At 41.2% G+C, this 20,843-nt stretch overlaps 1 protein-coding gene across 13 annotated transcripts in view; it reads left to right on the forward strand.

Annotated features, from left to right (window-relative positions):
* LOC310767168 (uncharacterized protein) overlaps positions 1-20,444 on the forward strand; it is a 393,524-nt gene extending 373,080 nt beyond the window's left edge. For 12 of the 13 annotated variants that reach the window (XR_014550646.1, XR_014550647.1, XR_014550649.1 and 9 more), the window contains one exon: positions 16,107-20,444. Coding sequence is in view for 1 of the 13 variants with exons in the window: in XM_083624130.1 (XP_083480256.1) it covers positions 16,107-16,121 (15 nt within the window). In the remaining 12 variants the exon portion in view is untranslated. The remainder of the gene's footprint in view (positions 1-16,106) is intronic. The other variant, XR_014550648.1, reaches the window with a different exon arrangement.
* Positions 20,445-20,843: the final 399 nt, after the last annotated feature.

Consider the following 20,843-nt stretch of genomic DNA (forward strand, 5'->3'; position numbering starts at 1 on the left):
GTTCTGCTTCTTCCATTGGCTGTGTTCATGCCTTAAGGTAGGCCTAGTTCATGGTTTGGTCATAAATGCAGAGATCATTCACACTTTACTCCTCTCCTCTAGTCAGCAAGAGCAACAGGCCACAATCCCTGGCTTAGTGTTACATCTGAACACAGTCTTTGATTTATAAGTCAATAGCAAACTTTGCCTTCACACCATGGTTTGTTTGAGTGAAACAAATTATGACCCCCCAGTTGAGGTATAATACTAAGCCAGGGATCATGGTTGCTCCCACTTATGCCAGAGAAGGAGCAAAGTGGGAAACACCTGAAAATTCAAGACTAAACCATTAACTATGGTTTTCATGACATGCAAATGCAGCCATTGATAGACAAATCTTTTTGTCCAAAACTTTCTGAAAGATCTAAATTCGTGTTCCTCATTAGCCACTCTGAATTGTTATGGTAAATCCTATAGGTTGATGTGTTTTATGGAATCATTCCTTTTTCATTCTTGAACTACCTCCAATCAGCTGAACAGAAAATGTGGCCAGCACCCAGGACACCTTGTTAATTCACTGTCTAGGTAGGAAAGCAGCAAGAAGCACACAGATTTTGGAAAAGTGCCTGTCCAGCCTGTGGAAGCTGTAGAAATGGCTGCCTCTCAAGCTGCTGGCCTTGTTGATATGTTTTTTGCACACCTCCTTTGAAAAAGGAGCCTTTGTTGTCTTACTGTTCTATGGAACACTGTATGGAGCTTCAGATCCATATGTCTAGATAAGCTGTTTGCATGACATTTGAATGCGCCCTGAAAGTATAAGATAATCTCTCTCTTCCCCTCCCTTTTTTGCAAAGCTTATAACAGCTTCACACAGCTCATAACAAAAACTGTCTATGTGTGTACTAACTAAGGAAACGTGGTCTCATTTCTCACAAGTAATCTTTCGTTTAACTTTGAATGACATTTATCTGCAGCATGTGCTGACCAAGGTTAATGACAACATCCAACAACACATAAGGCAAAAGGACAATTGATAAACATATATCTATCTATCTATCTATATATATATATAGAGAGAGAGAGAGAGAGAGATGCATATTCTATTAAGAAGATTCATGGCTGGATGGCTCTTCAGCATCTCTCTCATCATTCATACAATGTCACCTGCGTAAGGTGTTTTTTTCTTTTCTTTTCCTTTTTTTACAGCCAATATTTACAAGGAAGAACTCCATGATTTCACCAAGCGTGAATCCATATGCAAGCCAGGCAATGTAGGCCACGACTAGTTTGTGTGATTATGTGTTTTTGTGTTCAGAAAGGGCCAATCTTAAAGCCCCTCGATAAATCTAGAAAAACTTAAAATGGCACCTTACTTCCTCATGCGTTAGGAAAGCTAGTTCCTTCAAGCCCTGGGCTGACTCTGCACACCCAGGCAGGCTATTGGATCCTCATGGACAGAGGAGGAGTATAAGTGCGTTTCCTGTTCCAGAGCCATGGGGTCTTCCTGAGGTTTGTTGTGTTGCTGTACCTTTTGACTTTTCTTCAGTTCTGGCTTGCTCTGTGGTCCTGCCTTCAGGTTTGTCCTTTGCTCCTGACTTGCTCCCTGACGCCTTGCTTTGCCCCTTGACTCTCACTTCCTGCTTTGGCTCTGGGCTCCCACTTCATCTCACTTCTGCCCACAACCCATCCCTGACATCCAGGAAGTAATGTTCTTCCTTGCTGACACTCTCTATTATCCTCATTTGCCTTCAGCAACTTAAATACATAGCCAGATTTTACTAGCCACAATGGTAATCCATTCGTTACGACCCATATGACTAATACAGGAAAGAGAAAGAAGCATTGACTAGTGGGGAATTACATTACAATACAGTATTTCAATGCACTGCCCTATACTGGTTTTTATTTATTTATTTATGGTAGACATATTCTTTTCCCTGGAAGAGCAGGAGTGGAATCCAGCACAGGCAGGGCGGGTGTGGTAGCCTTCTGTGAGAAAGTGCTCTCCCAGCTATTCAAATGTGCTCCAGAACATTCCTTCCCATCAATTATAGGTCTTTGGGAACCACAGAAGTATATTCTAGCTCCTACTTTACACAGTGCCAACATCTCTCTTGAGTGCTATGTAAAATAGGCTCTAGAATATACTTGGCCAAAATGGCCTAAATAGGCACATGGACTGGAGGTTCTGCAGCCCTGGGTGGGGAACATGTAGTCCTCCATATGTCCAGCTTCTGTCAGCCCCAGACAGTATGGCCAAAGGTCAGGGACAGTGGAAACTGGCAGCCCTCTAAATGAATCTTTAGTCTGGGACAACATACAGCAGGCTGAGAGATCATCATAACAGTACTACAGTGAAGAGTCTGGAATGCACCAGTGTTTTGTCTAGTTTGGATCACCATATTCCTGGGCAGTCAGTGATGGTGTCCAAGTCCCCTGAGTTGAAGCCACCTAGCTTCTACAATTGCCAGTTTTAGAGACGAGTCTTGGCACCAGATCCTTCCTGGAAGGTGGAGTATGAGACTGAATAAATCTCAGATAGATGGCGGAGGACACAACATAACATATAGCAATATAACATACATAACGATATAACATCTACAATATAACATATAACTTTATGGAAATGATTCCTGTGTGATACATCAGCATATTTGCCTAAAGCCCAGCATAGATATTATCAGGATAAGTTTCAAAAAAGCAGGAAAGTGCATGGAATCCAAAACAGACCAGATGACCTAACAGGCCTTTAATGTATGAATTTTGTGTGATGGCTTAAGACCTGCCTGTGATGACACATTTCACAATTGCCCTTGATTCCTTGACGTTCAGCTAAAAGCAAATGTAATCCAGCAATAATCTTGGGGAGATTTCTTCCAAATGTCTGTTTATAGCCACAGTTAGGTTAACTAGCTCAGTTGCAAGGTATTTTATAATAGCATCTGAATGTCATAAATATTATGCCAGCAACTTTTGTAAATTCAGCCAGTATGGATGTATGAATAATGAAAATTCCTAAAGTGGCTATTTGCTGGAGTTCCTCACATGAAATCCCAAAATATATGTGGGTTCAAAATAAGTTCAGTCTATTAAACTCTCTGAATTCTTTTTCTAGGCAGCTGTCCCTCCCCACAGACCTGTAGTCTTTGCACACCAATCTTCATCTATATAAAAGTACATGCATGAGATGTGTGTGTGTTCACAAATATGTCGGGGGGGGGTATTGGATTTTAATAGCAGCCACAAAAGAGTCACAGTTTATAATGTGGAATAACCAAAATGTGAGCATTAAAGTGGTCTGTGTCATCATGACACTCTTCATAAGTGTTAATAGATACTGTCAGTTTTAGATATGCAATAAGATACTGTATGACTCTGATATTGGCTCATGTACTGTGTTTTAAGTTTCTTGGGAAGTATCTAATGTTCTGTTTATGTTAATATATATCTTTGGTGCTCTCGATCTGGATTTCCCCCAAAAGCCATGCCAAAGTTATGGAAGAGAATTGACAATGTTAATTTGGGGGTGGTGGAGGCATTAACTATGTATCAATATACAATTGTGGCTGGTGACATAAAACCTGTGGCTTGTGACACAAAACATCATGTTGGCATATATATTTTTGTGTTGGGGCGGGTTGGAACCAGATTTGGGAAGTTCATAGTTAACAGAACTACATGCACCAACCAGCCTGTTCTTAGACAATAGCAGTATGGGAAACAGCTAGTGTCTGTTATAATTAGTTATTAGTATAATTAATGTAGTATTCCAGGCTCTGGAATCACACTTAGAAATCTTAGTTTTAACTACTTTATAAGGGAGAGGAGCAAAGAGAAATGTTATGAGTTAGCCACATTGAGGTGTCCTGAACATGACTTTGTTTTTCCTGATTGTCCACTGTTTCTCTCTCTGTCAGATCTAGGATACCCAACCTTTCCCAAGTTGCCGTTTCTTTCTATTGTTGTTCAGGTTCAGAATATGGGCAAATTATTTCCTGAACTGCTGGGACATGTAAGCAGGCAGGTTTTGCTTGTTCCTTTATTTCTAAAACCTTTGTGATAGAAAAGTTCAGCATGCAGCTGTTTCTTTCACTGTGGTCTTGTTACAGAGGAGAAACTGCCTCTGCTCAGATATTCTCTCTGCAATGCCCCAGAAGACTGAGAAGGTCTTTTGGCTGGGCTTTGGCAGATCAGCTTTTGCTTCTTGGCTTTATTGGCTGAATAGAAGTAATTTCATACAACGGTAGTTCCCTCTGCTGGATTCATCTAATGGAGTCACCTAAACTAGGAATAGCCAACATGGTGCTCCTCCAGATATTGTGGACTACAGCTCTCATCAGCCCCAGACAGTGTGGCCAGTAATCAGGGATGATGGGAGTTGTAGTGTAAAACATCCGGCTGAACTAGGAAGCAAACTGCATTGGACACAATTGGTGTCCTTCTGAAGAACCACTGACTGGTTTGTGCAGTAAAGCTTATGGAAGCTGACAAAGAAGTGTGAGTCAGCAGTCTACCCAGAGCACTTAAGAGCTTGTCCAGATTGTAGCTTCCAGGTGGGGAAAGGTGGAGGCCTTCTCCTCAAGGATAGCCTCTCTCCAAGCAGGAGACCAGCTGAGTTAACTCTACAGTCACTCTCATTCCTGATCGGTTCTTCTTGTCAGTCATCTGGAGGCCCCATGAAAATTGAAAGACCAACCTTATCTTTATGGATTGGGAGTGTGGCAACAACATTCCCAACCTCCATAACTGGAGCCCTCTGATTATGGCTTACTTATGCCAGATTGAAGAACTACTGATGCCAGCTAGATTTTTCCATTCATGAGGGCTATTTCCATTTTGCATTGCGAGGAACAATACATGCTTCTGTGGATTCTGTGGATACAGATGGTCATTGTGGGAAGTTAGAACCATAGAGTTGGAAGGGACCAAAACACTTTCTAGCCCTACCCTCTGCCCAGTAGGCACAATCATGCTTCACTGGCCCCTGCAGAGCCAGCTACTGAATCCAAACCACAGTGTGCCTGCAGCCCTGGAACGACAGTTGCAGGAAACCCATTTAAGCACCATCAACATCAGTACTCTGTAAAGCAGTGCCAGAGAGGGGCTTCCAGAGAACAGTTTGTTTTTCAGCTGATAGACAATGAAGCACTGACTCTGAAGAAAGTGCCTACCAAATAATTTGAGTTCAAGGTCCTGTTTGAAGTAAAGTAGTGCTTCAACAGAACGGAGTATAAAGCATCCTAGCATCATCTAGAGGCCAGTTATAAACTACAGTGCATTGCTTTTCAATACACTTTCAATAAAGTAAAACACACATCATCCAGATAAAATGTTAAGGGCAGTGGCACAAACAAGGTTTAGAGGAGGTCATAAATATCAGAAAATTGATGCTCTTTCCTGAACCTATTAGGAGCAGAGGAAGAGAGTAATGTAGCCTTTTCTTTGGATGTGGTGTATTTTTCTTACCCGCTTCTGTGCTCAATGAATATGTTCTTAACTGCTGTGTTTCCTAGATCTAGTAATATCCAGTGCCATAAAACAGCCCCCCTTCTCTCAGTTTAAGTTCAAATAGAATACAACGAGGGCCTGCCCCCTAGGTTTGGCAGAGAGGATGGATCAAGTAATAGATTTTAAAATGCCATGTGCATTAAAATGTTCAGTAAATTATGGACACTTCACAACTTGAAGCTAGGTCATGACCACTTTTGAGCACTCAGTGGCTGTCACTGCTAATCTTTAACACGTGTTCCTGTGTAATAATTTTTGTTGTTCTGTTTAAAAGATGCAGCTTATTTGTTTTCAGTATATCAAGCAGCAGGAGCTGAGATATTATTATTATTATTATTATTATTATTATTATTATTATTATTTTGATCAGAGGCAAGCAGCAGGCAATTAATCATTTTTGTATACACACTGAACAACAGAACCAGTTGCTTGGAGCTGGCGAGCAAGGAGTCAAACTGGTTTGAGTTCCATTGAGGCTTTCGGGTTCCATTTGATTTCTTTTCTAATTCAAAAGTCCAATTTTGAAAATTATATATTTATTACATTTATACCCAACTTTTCCTCCACAAAGAGCTCAAGCTGGCACACATGGCTCTCCCACTCCCCATTTTATCTTAAAAACAGCCCTGTGATGTAGGTTGGGCTGAGGCAGGGGACTCGCTCAAAGTTACCAGTGAGCTTCATGGCTAAGTAAGGGTTTGAACCCTGGGCCTCCTAATCCTTACTCAAAACTAGAAAAATTACACCACCCTGGATTGGCGAGTCTCAGATACGCTGTTTGAACTCAGCGGCTGCAATTTTAAGTGCTTCATATCCCTGTACTAATGTGAGTTTCACATATGATGATGTGGTGATAAACACTCCCGTAGCTTTGTACAGGTAGCCATTAAAGGTTTCTAGTGTGATCTAACTGCATTTAGAGTGCAGGTGGTAACAGTGATGACATTTTGCAATTCCACAATTGTGCACAAATCCAGGGCCCTGAATGGTTAATTTGTTGTTGTGACCTGGCTCCTATTCCCCTCAGTTAATTGACTCAGATTCTGATGCTAAACTAGGACTGTCTGATGTGGCGATTTCATAGTCACCAAAAATTAGATGGACCAGGACCCTGACACTTATAGCTATGGTCTGAGCCCAGGAGAGGTAGCTCACATTATGTAGTCTGAACGGGGCCATCTCCACTCAAAGTTTGTAGAAACCACCCAGGGCTCTACATTCATCATAGAATTATAGAGTTGGAGTGGACCCTGAGGACCACCTAGTCCAAACCCCTGCAGGAATATGCAGCTGTTGCATAGGGGAATTGAACCTGCAAACTTGGCATTATCAGCACCACACTCTAACCAACTGAACTATCCACACAGTTGATGGACATCTGAGGCCCTTCCTTGTGTGTCTCCTCCATGTGAGGTCTGGAGGGTGGCAACACGAGAATGGGCCTTCTCTGTAGTGGCTCCCTGTTTGTGGAATGTGATTTCTCCAGGGTGGTTTGCCTGCCACCATTATATATTTTTAGGCACCAGACAAAAAGTGTTTCTCTTCAACCAGGCATTTGTCTGATTAATAGTCTACAGCCTTTTAAATTTGTCTGTTGGGGTGGGGTATTGTTTTGTTGTTTTTAATTATTTCCTGTGTTTCTTAGCTTGTATTTTATTTTATTTTATGAACCACCCTAAGATCTTTAGATGAAGGGTGATATATCAATAAAATAAACACATAATTTTGGGCCACTGAGTAGCATCATTGACCCACCCAGGTATCATTTGACTCCAACTCCCATCAGCCCCAGTTAGCACAGCCAGTGGTCAGGGATAATGAGGGTTGTAGTCCAATAGGTTCCTCATCCCTGAAAGACTCATTCCAGCTGACTGTCAGGAGTTGCCTGGTCTGGTCTTAGTACCCTGTGTGCTCACTGCTTGGCTGCAACAGGAAACAGATGGAAACAAACACATACAGTTGCATTATGGGATTGCGCTTGCTGGTCCTGCCACTGACCCCCATGTGAATATCAGAACTTGTGCACAGAGGCCTGTATGCCTGGAGCCCAATGTACATCAACACATGGTATGTGTCCTCATTTGTTTCAGGATACAGACTGTGCATTTAGAGCCTCTGTGCAACACATTCTTATGAACAATCGGAGCTTGGGGTGTGGCCCCTCTCTGTATTTTTCTGACCCCTTTGTTTGAAGATCCACATAGGGTTATAAGGTTGCTCAGAGCAAATACAATAAAGATTACGCCACACTTTGTGAGTTAAATAAATCCTAAACAGCAACAGTAACTGGATGTGTGTTTGCTTGGCCGAAAACAGAGTTACATTAATCAGAAACCTCCCAAACAAGTCAGATGTAATGAAATAAATGTGATCCTGTTTAAATAAGCTGCCACAGTAAAATTAAAGTGTGCAGAGCTTGCAGAAGTGGTGGCTTGGGGGCGGGAGAGGAAGTGATGCACCCTAGTCTCATTTTATGTGATTACATCTGTACATAATTTAAATAGGGGTTGTTCAGATATCTGATTAAATAGTAATGACTCCTCTATTTAAATTAATTAAATGCTTACTTAGGGACCTGGTTTTGAACATGTACCGCCTTGCTTATCTGGTGTGTGTGTTTTAATTCCAGAATATAGACTAGGCCTTGAAGCCACATGTGCCTCGGAGGTTTTTCTGAAGCTGAACAGATTATCAGCGCTGTCTTCATCTTGGGGAAAGGGAAATTCAGCCTAAATTGAACCTCTCCCCAAGCAGGTGATCAGGGTTGTCAAAACTTAAAGCACTGAGAATCTGGCAGTGTTTGCACACTGCACAGACCCTTGGATACTGGATTTTAGTGCTTAAAATAAACGTGGTAGGGGCAATACCTAAAGCAGAAGTAGGGAGAGAGGAGGCCCCCCCCCATGTCTGCATCCTGTAGGAGTCTTAAGATGAAGTTATAGATGAGGCAGAAAACGTTCAAATGAGGCCATATTAGTAGATAACATCACAAACAAGCCTGCCTGTAATTGCGGACCCTCATAGTAGTATTAGCTTGGAATCAAGTAACTTATTTGGAGATATACCCAGGGCTTTTTTTTTCTAGAAAAAGAGGTGCCAGAACCAAAGTTGTTAAGCTTTTTTGGGAGGGAGGACCTCTTCTTCGCCCACTTGCCCCACCACCATGGCTAAATAACATAAACTGCCACTTTGCACCACCGACCTCTGCCACGTAGCTCCGATCGCTTCGGTAGGACATCCCCGAGCGCCGTGATGGGGCAATGCTACAGAGATGCTGGAACACAATAAAGAGCTACTGGAACTCAGTTCTGGTGAGTTCCAGCTGAAAAAAAGCCCTGGATATACCCATTCCTGACATCCTCCCAGTTCTGAAAGTTGCAGTTAAAGCTTTGAAACACTTTCGAGGTGTTAGCACCCGAGGAAGATATTTGAAACAGGGCCATATCCAGAAGTCATCCGCTGCTCAGAGCATTCTTCAGTACAATAATCATTGTTTTTGTGCTATATTGTTATTTGTAAGCCTTGCGGAAACATACACTTTTGCGACTTTAATGCTACTTTGTCTACTCTATCAGGAATCTATTCTCACTATCGACATATTGTTGTCACAATTGTATGCCTTTCAGCGCTTTTTGTTCTTGTATTAGGAGATAGTCAAGTATCGAGTTGCACCGAAGCAGAAATATACAACAGCTATTATCATAACTCATATGCAGATACATACCCAGATCTATATTTCACCCTTAGGTGAAATTATTTTGCAAGCTGACTGGGAAAACAGAGAAACTAGGTAGACCTCGTATGAACAGAGGTGGAGATTAATTTTAGCTGGAGCACTAGATAAAAAGCAGAAGCCAGATTGCTTTATCTAGCAGTTGGAGGGTATGTTTCCTCAGGGAATCAGGTTCCAAGACCAGGTAGGCTAAGATCCTCTTCCTCCACTTCCGGAAGCAACTATTAAATGGATAGTATTTCCAAGTATTTCAGTATTTTCCAAGTCACACAAAGAACAAAGGCAGCTGTGTTGGGTTCACAAGAAAAATAAGGGGGGGGGGGAATCCACATAAGAGCAATTCCTTCCTACCAATAAATGCAGTGCATGAACTGCTTCATCCCTTGAAACACATGCAATATTTGCACCCATTACAAATACTGTTGTGTGTCAGCTATCTTTATCTTTAGTGTCCCTCCCTAGCATAGAAAGACGAGCTTTGGGAAGAATGTTCCACTGAACAAGAATCTTGTTTTCATAATTAGGAAAGTCCACCTGTTCCATTCACTAGAAAATGGAAGGAGCATAAGAATTGGAAATTGGTAGCAGTTGTAAGTTAGCACCTTTATTTTTATTTTCCAAAACACTGCCATTTGTGAATAAGATATAGACAAGACATTTCAAATAATGACTCTGCAATTTTAAAACCTTCCTGCCTTTTTAATATTAACAGCACTGTTGTACAGTCATACCTTGGCTCTCGAACGCCTTGGGAGTTGAAAGTTCCGGCTCCCAAACAATCAAAAACCGGAAGTGTGTATTCCGGTTTTCAAACATTCTTTTGGAAGCCAAATGTCTGACAGGGCTTCCGCTGCTTCCGATTGGCTGTAGGAGCTTCCTGCAGCCACACTTGGGAAGTCAAACGTTTCGGAAGTCGAACAGACTTCCGGAACAGATTCTGTTCAACTTTCAAGGTACGACTGTATTTTAATTTTGGACCAATTAATCCATTTGACTCTGCACCATTTTACATTACATGGTTAATCTTTATACACATATAGTTTGCTGGATTTACAAATACTATATTTTTCATAGGCTGTGCCTCCATGAGGCCATAATGTTCCATGCTTTTGACCACTTCAAATCCAACATTCAGGGAGTTAGATCCAGGCTCCCTGTAGCCTTTAATAATTCTGGGAGGTCCATCACTAGGTATATACTTGTGGTGGCCTTTCTTTTTAAAAAATATTAGTGTAATAGGTGGAGCTGTAACATTGATCTTTAAGGCATCATTTCCACATAAGCTAAAATTACAGGGAATATAAATAGATCCAGGAGGAAGAAATGAACTTTCCAGTGTTTTTTTTTAAATATAGAACAACTATAATTGTGATATGCTGAATGGCATTGATTCAAACATTCTGTGGCAGACTTTAGAAGCTTGTAAATAATATTAATTCAATACATGCACACATGCAAGTGCACACATATTTGTGTGCGCGCGCATACACACAGGACTGCTAGAAACAATGCCAGCTCTTGGATAAGTTTGGGAAAGCACTACAAGAACATCAATTTAAGGGAGTTTAAATGGTCAAAACTCACACAACATGGAAAGTCTATTCTAAAGCCTGTCTAGGTTGAGAACATCAGGTTTGAATGTTCTTCTTTCATTATTAAGGAATTCATACTTTTATAACCCCCTGGTCCCTAGTGAATAGAGTGCTTGTGAAAGTTTTGGCATTGCAGCACTGGAAACACAAGAGGTTCGTGGAATTGTTATCTCCTTTTTCGACCACTTGCTAAAAATGTGCTTGAAAAGGATTATCCCGCAGTCCATTAACCAGCCTCTATGCTGGGAGCAGCCATTCATGTTACATTCAATTTCATAATGGTCTAGTGATTGGTTTTCCCCGTGTCCAAAAGATACCTATGGTTAATCCAAGGAAAATAGAAACTCACAACTTCAAGTATACTTTGCATGGCTTCTTCTTCACATGATTTGTGTGTAAGGGAATAGAAGGGATGAGTACTTTATCAGGTAATGAAAGAATGTGCTGCATACTGCAGTTTAATCTATAAAACTAGTTTGGAAAAATTAAGCATGTTTTCAAACAGGTGGGGAATCTTTAGCCACTATCCTGGAAATGGTGCTGGACTGCAACTAATGGTCATCGTCCCTGACCATTGGCTATTCTAGCTGTTGGTACGTCGTTGGAGCCCAGCAAGAAGCCCACAAGTTCCTCACCCCTGCATTAAAATGTTTTTTAATGATAGATAAAGGTAAAGGGACCCCTGACCATTAGGTCCAGTCGTGACCAACTCTGGGGTTGCGGCGCTCATCTCGCTTTATTGGCCGAGGGAGCCGGCATACAGCTTCTGGGTCATGTGGCCAGCATGACTAAGCCGCTTCTGGCGAACCAGAGCAGCCCACAGAAACGTCCGTTTACCTTCCCGCCTGAGCGGTACCTATTTATCTACTTGTACTTTGATGTGCTTTCGAACTGCTAGGTTGGCAGGAGCAGGGACCGAGCAATGGGAGCTCACCCCGTCACGGGGATTCGAACTGCCGACCTTCTGATCGCCAAGTCCTAGGCTCTGTGGTTTAACCCACAGCGCCACCCACATTCCTTTTTTTTAATGATACAACACTGCAAATGACAGCTTTCTAGAATCTTTATCTGAATGAAGAACATACCACAAAGTGTGCATTTGAACACCCAGATACAGCAAGAGATGATGTGACCATGGCTGTCCCCTCCTGCTCTGTCCTAGTCCTCTCATTTGCCTATCTTTTCACCAGCAGTGGGGCAAAATGGGACTCCTGATGCCTACTTTAGGCAGAAGAAAAGGGTAGGCAGAAGGACCAGTGGAAGAATCAGCTGGGGCTTCCTCCTCTCCTACTTGGTCTAGGAGGTCTAAAAGTTGATGCAGATTTTCAGGCCTCCAATCCAACAGCCATCTTTGCAAGATCTTACGTGTCAATTCTCATTCCTGTGTTTTTCATGCAGTGCTTATAGTTCATCTAGCCCGCTGAAATTTACTTGTATGATGATCTATGGATCATCACAAGATTGCTCTATGTGATAGCTTTATCAATATGAGGAAGAAAACTTGTGTGCAATCAGTTGGTCATAAGACAAAATGATCATAGGAACGGGTTAGCAGCTTAATTCGCAAGGACTGAATCCACCTGCACTATGGATGGGGAAAGCTCCATATTTTTGTTACCACAAAAATATGGAGATGTCTCAAGTACTGAATGAGGGTAACAATCATGCTTATTGTGTTGAAAGGGACAATACAAATTAAGGAGTGTTCCTATTCAGAATGTGACACAATTCCTTTTCCTATGACAGAGAGGCAGTGGGTATGCTTCCACTTGAGAGGAAAATGAAAATATCCAGAGCCTGCCCATTTTGAAGCAAAGCAGAGGAAAGCTAAATGGACTGTGCTTGCATCGTTACATATATGGATAGGAAAAGGGGAATGACATATCTGTCAAATAAATGTAGTCTAGAGTGTTATTCAACGAACGAATGCCCTTTAATCCAGCACTGATAAGTGTAATTTAGGAAACCCACACAAGTGAATTTGCCATATCATCTCATTGGGTATAAGAGGGAGGCAGCCTAATTTCCTTGATATTTTGCATTATAGAATTAGGAATATGGATTGCGTTAAACACTGTGATTATTGCTTTTAAAGAGACTTTTGCCGGCAATGGAACCAAAAAAAGTAATTGTCTCAGGCTGGTTTTAATGACAATAGGTATAAATAGTAATCTAATTATACTTGGGAGAGATTTATAGCTCTAATTACTACTAGTTTAAAATTGCAAAGGGATTGACACGAGCAATCAACACATTCCATGCTGTGAATCCATCTTGCTATTGTAAAAGCTACCTGCCAATTGCTTGTCAGTGGAATGATATGCCATGCTGCACACATTATTTCAGGAATTAGCAATACAACAGCTCCATATGCATAAATGTTATCTGTTCAGTTGAATGGTAAAATGTAGAGCCCAGAGGTTATAACATTCACAATCGGAGTCTTGCAATTATGTGATTTTTTTCTCTCTCTCCCTCTTATACTGGCTTTTTATCTGCCTGATGCAATATGAGCTAATTTCAGGGGGCTCAGCTCTCCAGGTGACTGTAACTTGCTGTAAGTGAACTATCTCTGAACGTGTTTTTTCATACCTGGAAGATTCGATACAGGTCCCCAACAACATAAGCTTGCTGGTTATTACAGGAGATGGGTGTGATTGATTTAACTTAACCTTTTTCCTCTTTCAGGTGCACACATCATATATATCTTTCCATGCACTTCCTTGAGTATAATATATGCGCCTAATGCACTCAGGCAGTTGAACACTTACTTTTGTTTACCACATAAAAATAGATGCAAAACACAAATGCCTCTTCTTTTAAAGGTACCCCTGCCTGTACGGGCCAGTCGTGTCCGACTCTAGGGTTGTGTGCCCATCTCACTTAAGAGGCCGGGCGCCAGCACTGTCCGGAGACACTTCCGGGTCACGTGGCCAGCGTGACAAAGCTGCTCTGGCGAGCCAGCACCAGCGCAGCACACGGAAACGCCGTTTACCTTCCCGCTATAAAGCGGTACCTATTTATCTACTTGCACTTAGGGGTGCTTTCGAACTGCTAGGTGGGCAGGAGCTGGGACCGAAAGACGGGAGCTCACCCCGCCGCGGGGATTTGAACCGCCGACCATACGATCGGCAAGTCCTAGGCACTGAGGTTTTACCTACAGCGCCACCCACGTCCCTTACCTTGCACTATTCTCTCCTGGCCACTTGGCTGGCAAGGACCAGGGCAGGTCTTTATGCATTATAAATTGTAGACACGCTGACTTTCTTCAGTGTACATTAGGTAGCCAAGTGAAGCTGAGGACAGGGCTGCTGCACCTTTAATAGAGTGCAGAAGAAGGAATTTCGGCAGGTGTTGCTGGTCATGCCAACTCTACCTGCTGAAATTTCTTCATAGCTATTCATGCTATTGGACCATGGTTCTCTTTTTCACCAGTCTACCATAGTGACTATGGGAAGAGTCCAAGGGGGAAAAAAAAGGCTGTATGCCTGCTTAGATCCAGCTCAGATGCAACAAACCAGACAAGAGGAGTCAAAAGTTTCTCCAGATCAACAGCTGCTTCCGCACCCCATTCTGTGCATTTTCCTTCCATTCTATGACTTCATTTCAATCAATTTCAAGTTTGTTCCAAGTGGGTCTCCTTCTTAAGAACTTACCATTGTGAGAAATTTGTGCCATTATTGGCGTTTCATCATTTTAGTGCTTAATAAGCTTGAGTCTGCTGTTAAACACTTATGTTAAGTTTTGAATGGACTTTCCTTCTCAATATCAGGTGTCTCCAGCAGAAGTTGGTTTCCTTTATTCCAGCTATATAAGCCAGTCAAGAACTTTCATCTACAGTGCTCCTAAATACACCATTATAACACTATTAATATTTCTCATTTTTATAGATCCATCTCTTGTTTTTATCTTGGGGTATCCAAAACAAAAGACACTTAGAGAGCCTGCCCCCCTTCAGAACGTGCCCAAGATAAGCTCATCTAATTGCTTGCATTTTCAGCACAGCTGTGTGCAATTAGGCTCACTTCAAGATCCCTAACCATTTAACGTCTCTCTCCACCCATTTTCACAATATGGCATAAGCGTCCACAGTGAAAGCTGAAAGCTTTCCATCTTTATTCCATATAATTATTGCTCTTGAATGCTGCTTCTTTCTATGAGAAAATTCTACATTTCTATTGAAGTATTGTAGTTCAGTACTACTGCCAAATACTGTGAGATGCCCATAATGGAATAAGATTCTCCCCATTGCCCCACAAAGCAAAACAAACACCCGCCTTGCTTTAGCCATAGAGTCTGCTAAAACAATGGCATATCATTGGAGTCTTTGAAATTTCAGCAGTTTTATGCTTGGAGGATGGAGCCTACATATGACAGCTTGGGAACTGTGGAATCTATATAGCAGGCCTCTCTTATAATACACCCACATACATAAACACACACCATTCTGTAAACCTCCCAACCACTATACTCCTCTGGTATTTGGGGTTAAATTATGCTTCCACTGGCACACTGGTTTATTTTCAGTTGTTTGAAACTTTTATTCACTTAGCATTATTTGCTATGTCAGTGCTCATTTCCATGTTCCTTAATATGCAGTGTGAAGGCTTTTGACATCTTATAAGGAGGAGATTTGCGAAGGATAATTTTTATGCATTTTCCCCTGGTGAAAAAAGGAGACTACTTCTGACTGTTAAAACATCATTTTACTCGCCACCATCTACCACACATGTCAAATGATATTATTTCTGAATTAAACACAACTCCTTGTTTCTCCGTTGGATTCCATTTATGAAATGCTTCCCATAAAATATATATATCTCCAATTCCATATAGAAAAACAAAAACAATTCTGTATGTAAGAAACATTTCAAATCCAGCACAGATGCAGACACAGTTCTTTAAGTGCAGAAAGATCTCCACTTATAAGACTTGTCGAAAAAGAAAGGACTTCAGTAGGTGCCGAAAAGACAAGAGAGATGGCCTTTGTCTGATATGTTAAGAGAAGGAGTTCAATTCCTGTATGATATGGAACAGATGAGATGATACTCATAAGAGTCCCTCTTTTGCACAGCAGAGTGATTGGGTATATAAGGGATGGAACAATCTTTCAGATATCCTGGGTCCCAAGCTTTATAGGAATTGGTACTGGCAAACAAAGACCTTGAACTTGGCTCAGCAGCTAAGTGGCAGCCAGAGGCAACTTCTAACGGCAGCAGATAATCTATAAATACGCTGTGAATATATACATATTTCCTGATAGTTATCGCTTTGTTTCTCTTTTTGCTTTTCAGAGGATGGATGATTGACAGAAAAGTGGGAAGGATGGTCCATGGCCCACCAACCGCCCAGTCATTGCTCACTCTCAAAATCTCTTCCCAGGAGGGGAAGGAAAATGGGCTACCTCTCACCAGCCTATGCAACAACAAGCTACTGCAGCTCCTTTCTTCTCTTGCCTCACACACCTACACATCAGATGGAGCACAAGTGGCTGTTCCATCCTCAAGTGTGTTGAATGTTCCCATGGTCAACATTTCACCTTGAATGGTTTAGCATCTTGTGTGGAGGTAGCAGGATCAATCTGCCATGAACCTCCAGAGACGCCTCATCCTGAGAATCCCACACCTTTGCAGGGTTGTACTCCCCACCCCACAATGATAACAATACTTAACAAGGCTTAGTATATTTCCATAAAATAAATTGTAAGGTATCATCAACAACAATCCAGAAAAAGAAAACATACCCAAACGACACATGAATTTACTCCAAATAACACACAAGGAAGAAAAGAGGCTCATACTTCCATGTTCCAATATGTTATAACTATACTAAATTTCTCAACAAATCCATTGTCTGCTTGACTACCTTTTCTCTGTGTTATTTTTAACATACATGTCATATATATGCTAGATCCTCAGTAGTAATCCCATTCCTGCACAATTATACTTGCATCAACTTCCAAGAAATCACTTCCCATAGTATTTTGCTGAGCCTCTGGAAAGCTCTGAGCAGCTTTTGATTTGAAAAGTTTTTCCTATTTCTACTGTATATACTGTTTCTATATCTATTCAAATTCCAATCCACCTTACAATGTGCTATGAAGAATGGGCAGCACATTTTTAGTCTCCTTTTTCATAGACCCTTTAGGTTATTTAATTCTTTCCTGCATCATGACCAAATCTTCTATACCAGAGTCATCTGAAGGCATGAACTACTTTTGTACTGCAGATTAGAAGGAATGCTGTTTGTATCTCAGTGACAGCTGTGAACAGGCAATGTTTCAGTCCTAGTGTAGCAGTGGAAGCCAAAGAACAGCTGAGAGGACTTTTGGGATTTTGGTGCCACAACTTGCCACCTGTCCTTGCTTCAAGACCAGTGTTTGTAATGAATGTGCTCATTTCAACAAAGTTAACTGAACTAATTTTTACAAAATCTCTGAACTACACCTGAAAGAAGTTTCCATAATAAAGTGCATTTATAAAGTGCATTTATAAGGCCTCTGATGGCTCCATCTCCTTGCTTCAACTCCTCATGTTGGCAGAACCCCCAGCCTGGACAGACTCACTAGATATTCTCCAAAGTGCCTGATCTGATTATTTGAACTTCCTAGGAAACTGTCCAATTTAAATGTGTGGTGTGAATGTGACCTCAGTCTGATGTGTGTTGATCTACTGTGACTACCCCCTGGAATGATGCTAACTGCTGAGCTTTTGCTGAACAAGTTCCTGGCCCTTGGAAAACAATGTAATTTTAATGCAAAATTCAATCCTCTTTTGTTTCCTTGTATTTGTGATGTTTAATTCCCCCACCCCATTTTTTGTTTTGTCATCCTAAATGTAAGGTGAACACATTATATTTTCTCTGAATTGAAATTCAGGAACCGATTTTGCCTTTCCTAAAGATGACAGTTTCGAAGGAACGATGCTTAGAATTCCTAGAGCGTTTATTAGGTTTCCTGCAACTTTGCCAATGGACTAGTTGCTAAGTTTAAAGCATGTTGTTGACTCTCCCATAAGCATGTAGTCTGGTAGTGCTGCTGAAAAGTCAGTGTGGACTGACAATAACTTTAAAAATTCATCTGCTGCAAGCTCAAAGGCTGAGCCCTGTGAATAGGCCCTTATTTTTCTGGCCACCACTGAGTTTATTAAGCAAAGCTATCTGACAGCGTCTCTCTCCCCTCACTAGAGAGCCATTCTGAATGCTGAAACACTTCATCAGGCCTAATATGGTGTGTATTTTCTGCAATTGCAACTCAGCTTCATTTTTGTGTGTGTCCTATTTGTTGGGAAAGATGGCAGTGAGGATATTCAATGAATTAGGATTCTAATGCAGAGGATTTCTTTGTGGGCTTCTGCTGGGAAGCGAGCAAGTAAATTGCATGACAGAATTGAGACTTATAAATTTGTAATAGGTCTCACACTGTGCAGGTGCCTGAGCAAAAGAAAGTATATCTAGAATAGAACAGGCACATTCAATGCACAGGGAACAACTGTCTGCCCTGCTTCTGACCTTTCCTAGCTGTCTGGTTAAGAAGGTGGCTTGGAAACTGGTGAATCTCATCTTCCTAGTTCAAAGCATAATGCATGATAATCAGTAGGAAGAAAAGGGAAGAGGGAAAAATGGTCAAGGAAGTTAAAACTTTATCCCTCCTTCTGCTACATTGCAGTTAACGCCATGTGCTAACCAAGTCCTCATTTCTGGAACTTCAGTGCTTTATTTCTGAAGCTAATCATGAAGCCACCTTATAACTTTTGGTTTTGCAACCATTTCCCTAAAAACTCTGGTCACAATTCCAGTTCTTCAGAAATCTCTCCCTGGTCTGCCTCTAGGTTTTTCAGTCACAGAATCACTGATTGGACTTGATTCACTAAAACTTGCCCACATATATATTTTACCAAATTTTATTGGAAGGATCCTGTGCAGGGTGGATGTTAAATGGCAGCTTCAAAGAAAATTTTACTAGCCTGGCTGTGTGTGCGTGTTTACTTTTAACATATCTCACAAAAACATCCTCAGCTTGCCTTTGCATACTTCAATCTATCCCCCCTAAAATGTTTAGTTTTCTCGTTTATGGCAGTTCCCAGCACATACATTGCCTGAACAAAAGGGGGAGCTGAAAAATATTCCCTATTTCCAAGTGAATTTTGTGTTAAATAGATTTAACTTATCTCTGTGATGTAAACTGTTTGTTTCTGCTCACTTACTACCCTGAGAGTTTCCCCTTCAACTCAGCCTTTGGAAGCCTAGATTGAATTCCAGCATGGGTGGCATAAATTTTCACTGAAACATCCTCTATGGAAAGTTGTCAGTCCCTGTTTCAAATATGGCAGTTCTGGGCTTATCTACCTTGTCAGAGCTCGAAAGGGCACCAGTTTGTTCCCTTTTTCTTCCCTACCTTGCTGTTACCTCATTTAGAAACCCATTTCTTGTCACTCCCATCGCCTTATTACTTTCCTGTTGGCAAGTAGTCCTTACTGTGGTTGTTATGGGGAACAGGAAAAAGAAACCAAAATATATATTTTTTTAAAAAAACCAACCCAACAACTTTCCTAAAGCAGCTCTCTTACCTGTCACATCTGAATTTCATTAGTGTTGACAGAAAAGCATGATGGTTCTTAATTGAAGATTCACACCTGTGGTATGACAGCAGCTGCTTCTTTTTTTCAGGCTACCTTCAGGCCTCTCCTTAGCTTGCTGCTGTTCTGAAGATTGGTATTTTTTGGGAGAGAAGCATTTATTTAATAAAAAGGCTTTTCAAGGCAAGGCTCATTTTCAAGGTGCACAAGCTTTCTCTTATTTATTGTGTGAACCTCTTCATATAAACCTTAAACACATTCAACTAAAGCAGCAGAAAGACCCTCTGGGCCATTTCAAGAGGCCTCAATTTCCCCTCACAACACCCTTCAATGTTGCTTTCACAGCCCAGAGGTGACTTAAGCTTTCTTCACCTGTTCCATTGCTCACAGTTGGTTCACCAGTGGTTGCAGTAGCGCAGAACTTATATCCTAGACTGATTTTGACGCACCTGCACAATATTTGACAAAAATGGGTAGACATCTTTGACATCATCCCTCAAGTACACCCCACTAGATAAATACTTGTGGCTGTGGTGTATAGCTATGCTTTCCACTATAGCTACGAAGTATAAAATGCCATGTGATATACGCACCTAGCACAAACGCTTCTTCAAAGACACTGCTTCTTCTTTTTTTACAAGTACTTAAAAAAATATATATCCAAGAGCAGGATTATGAAACTCTTTGCTGTCTTCTACAGAAGTTTGCAATTGTACCATTGGTAAGGGGTTGCTATGCAATATATATATATGTTTGAAATTTGTATACCGTCTTTCATCTGAAGATCACGGGACAGTTCACAATATGATTTCTAATTTACCCTGTTTGTTCAGAAGCAGCTTCTACTGTAATCCCCCCCCCAAATAAAATAAATGTTTAGGAGTACTCTCAGTCCGTCTGTGACTCAGGAAACACCATGACAGGAAATGAGGTCGCCATCGGGGGTAGCAACAGAACTGACGATTCACTGTGCTAGAGAAGAAACTAAAAATGTTTAAAAAATTAGCTTCTTTTCCTGTTAGATTCAGAAAATGTTTGGAGGTATGTGTCCCCCCCCCCCCCGAAAAAAGCACTGCTGTAAACTACGGGACATACCTTCAAACAAATGTTTTTAGGACTGGTGTGAAAAGTAAGAATAATTTCAAGACTGCCGTTTCAACAGCAGTCATATTGATTTTGCTTGGAAATGGACAGAACATGTACGCATGTATCTTTTCATTTATTCACTATGGGTTTTATATTGTGGTGTTTTTCCATGGTTCAGCAGGATATTAGAATGTTTGCTTTCTGTTGGTTTGATTTATAGAAGGACTGCTTAATGCTATTTTGGTAAATAATGCCATGTTTCCTTTAGAGAAGATGAATATAGCCTGTTGCTAAATTAAGGGCTTGCTATTACATGGAGAGCTTTTATATGGCCACAGGAAAGCTGCTTAGCAAGCACCTGGATGAGAA

This window comes from Podarcis filfolensis (assembly GCF_964270895.1).
Source record: "Podarcis filfolensis genome assembly, chromosome: 7".
NCBI classification, from domain to species: Eukaryota; Metazoa; Chordata; class Lepidosauria; order Squamata; family Lacertidae; genus Podarcis; species Podarcis filfolensis.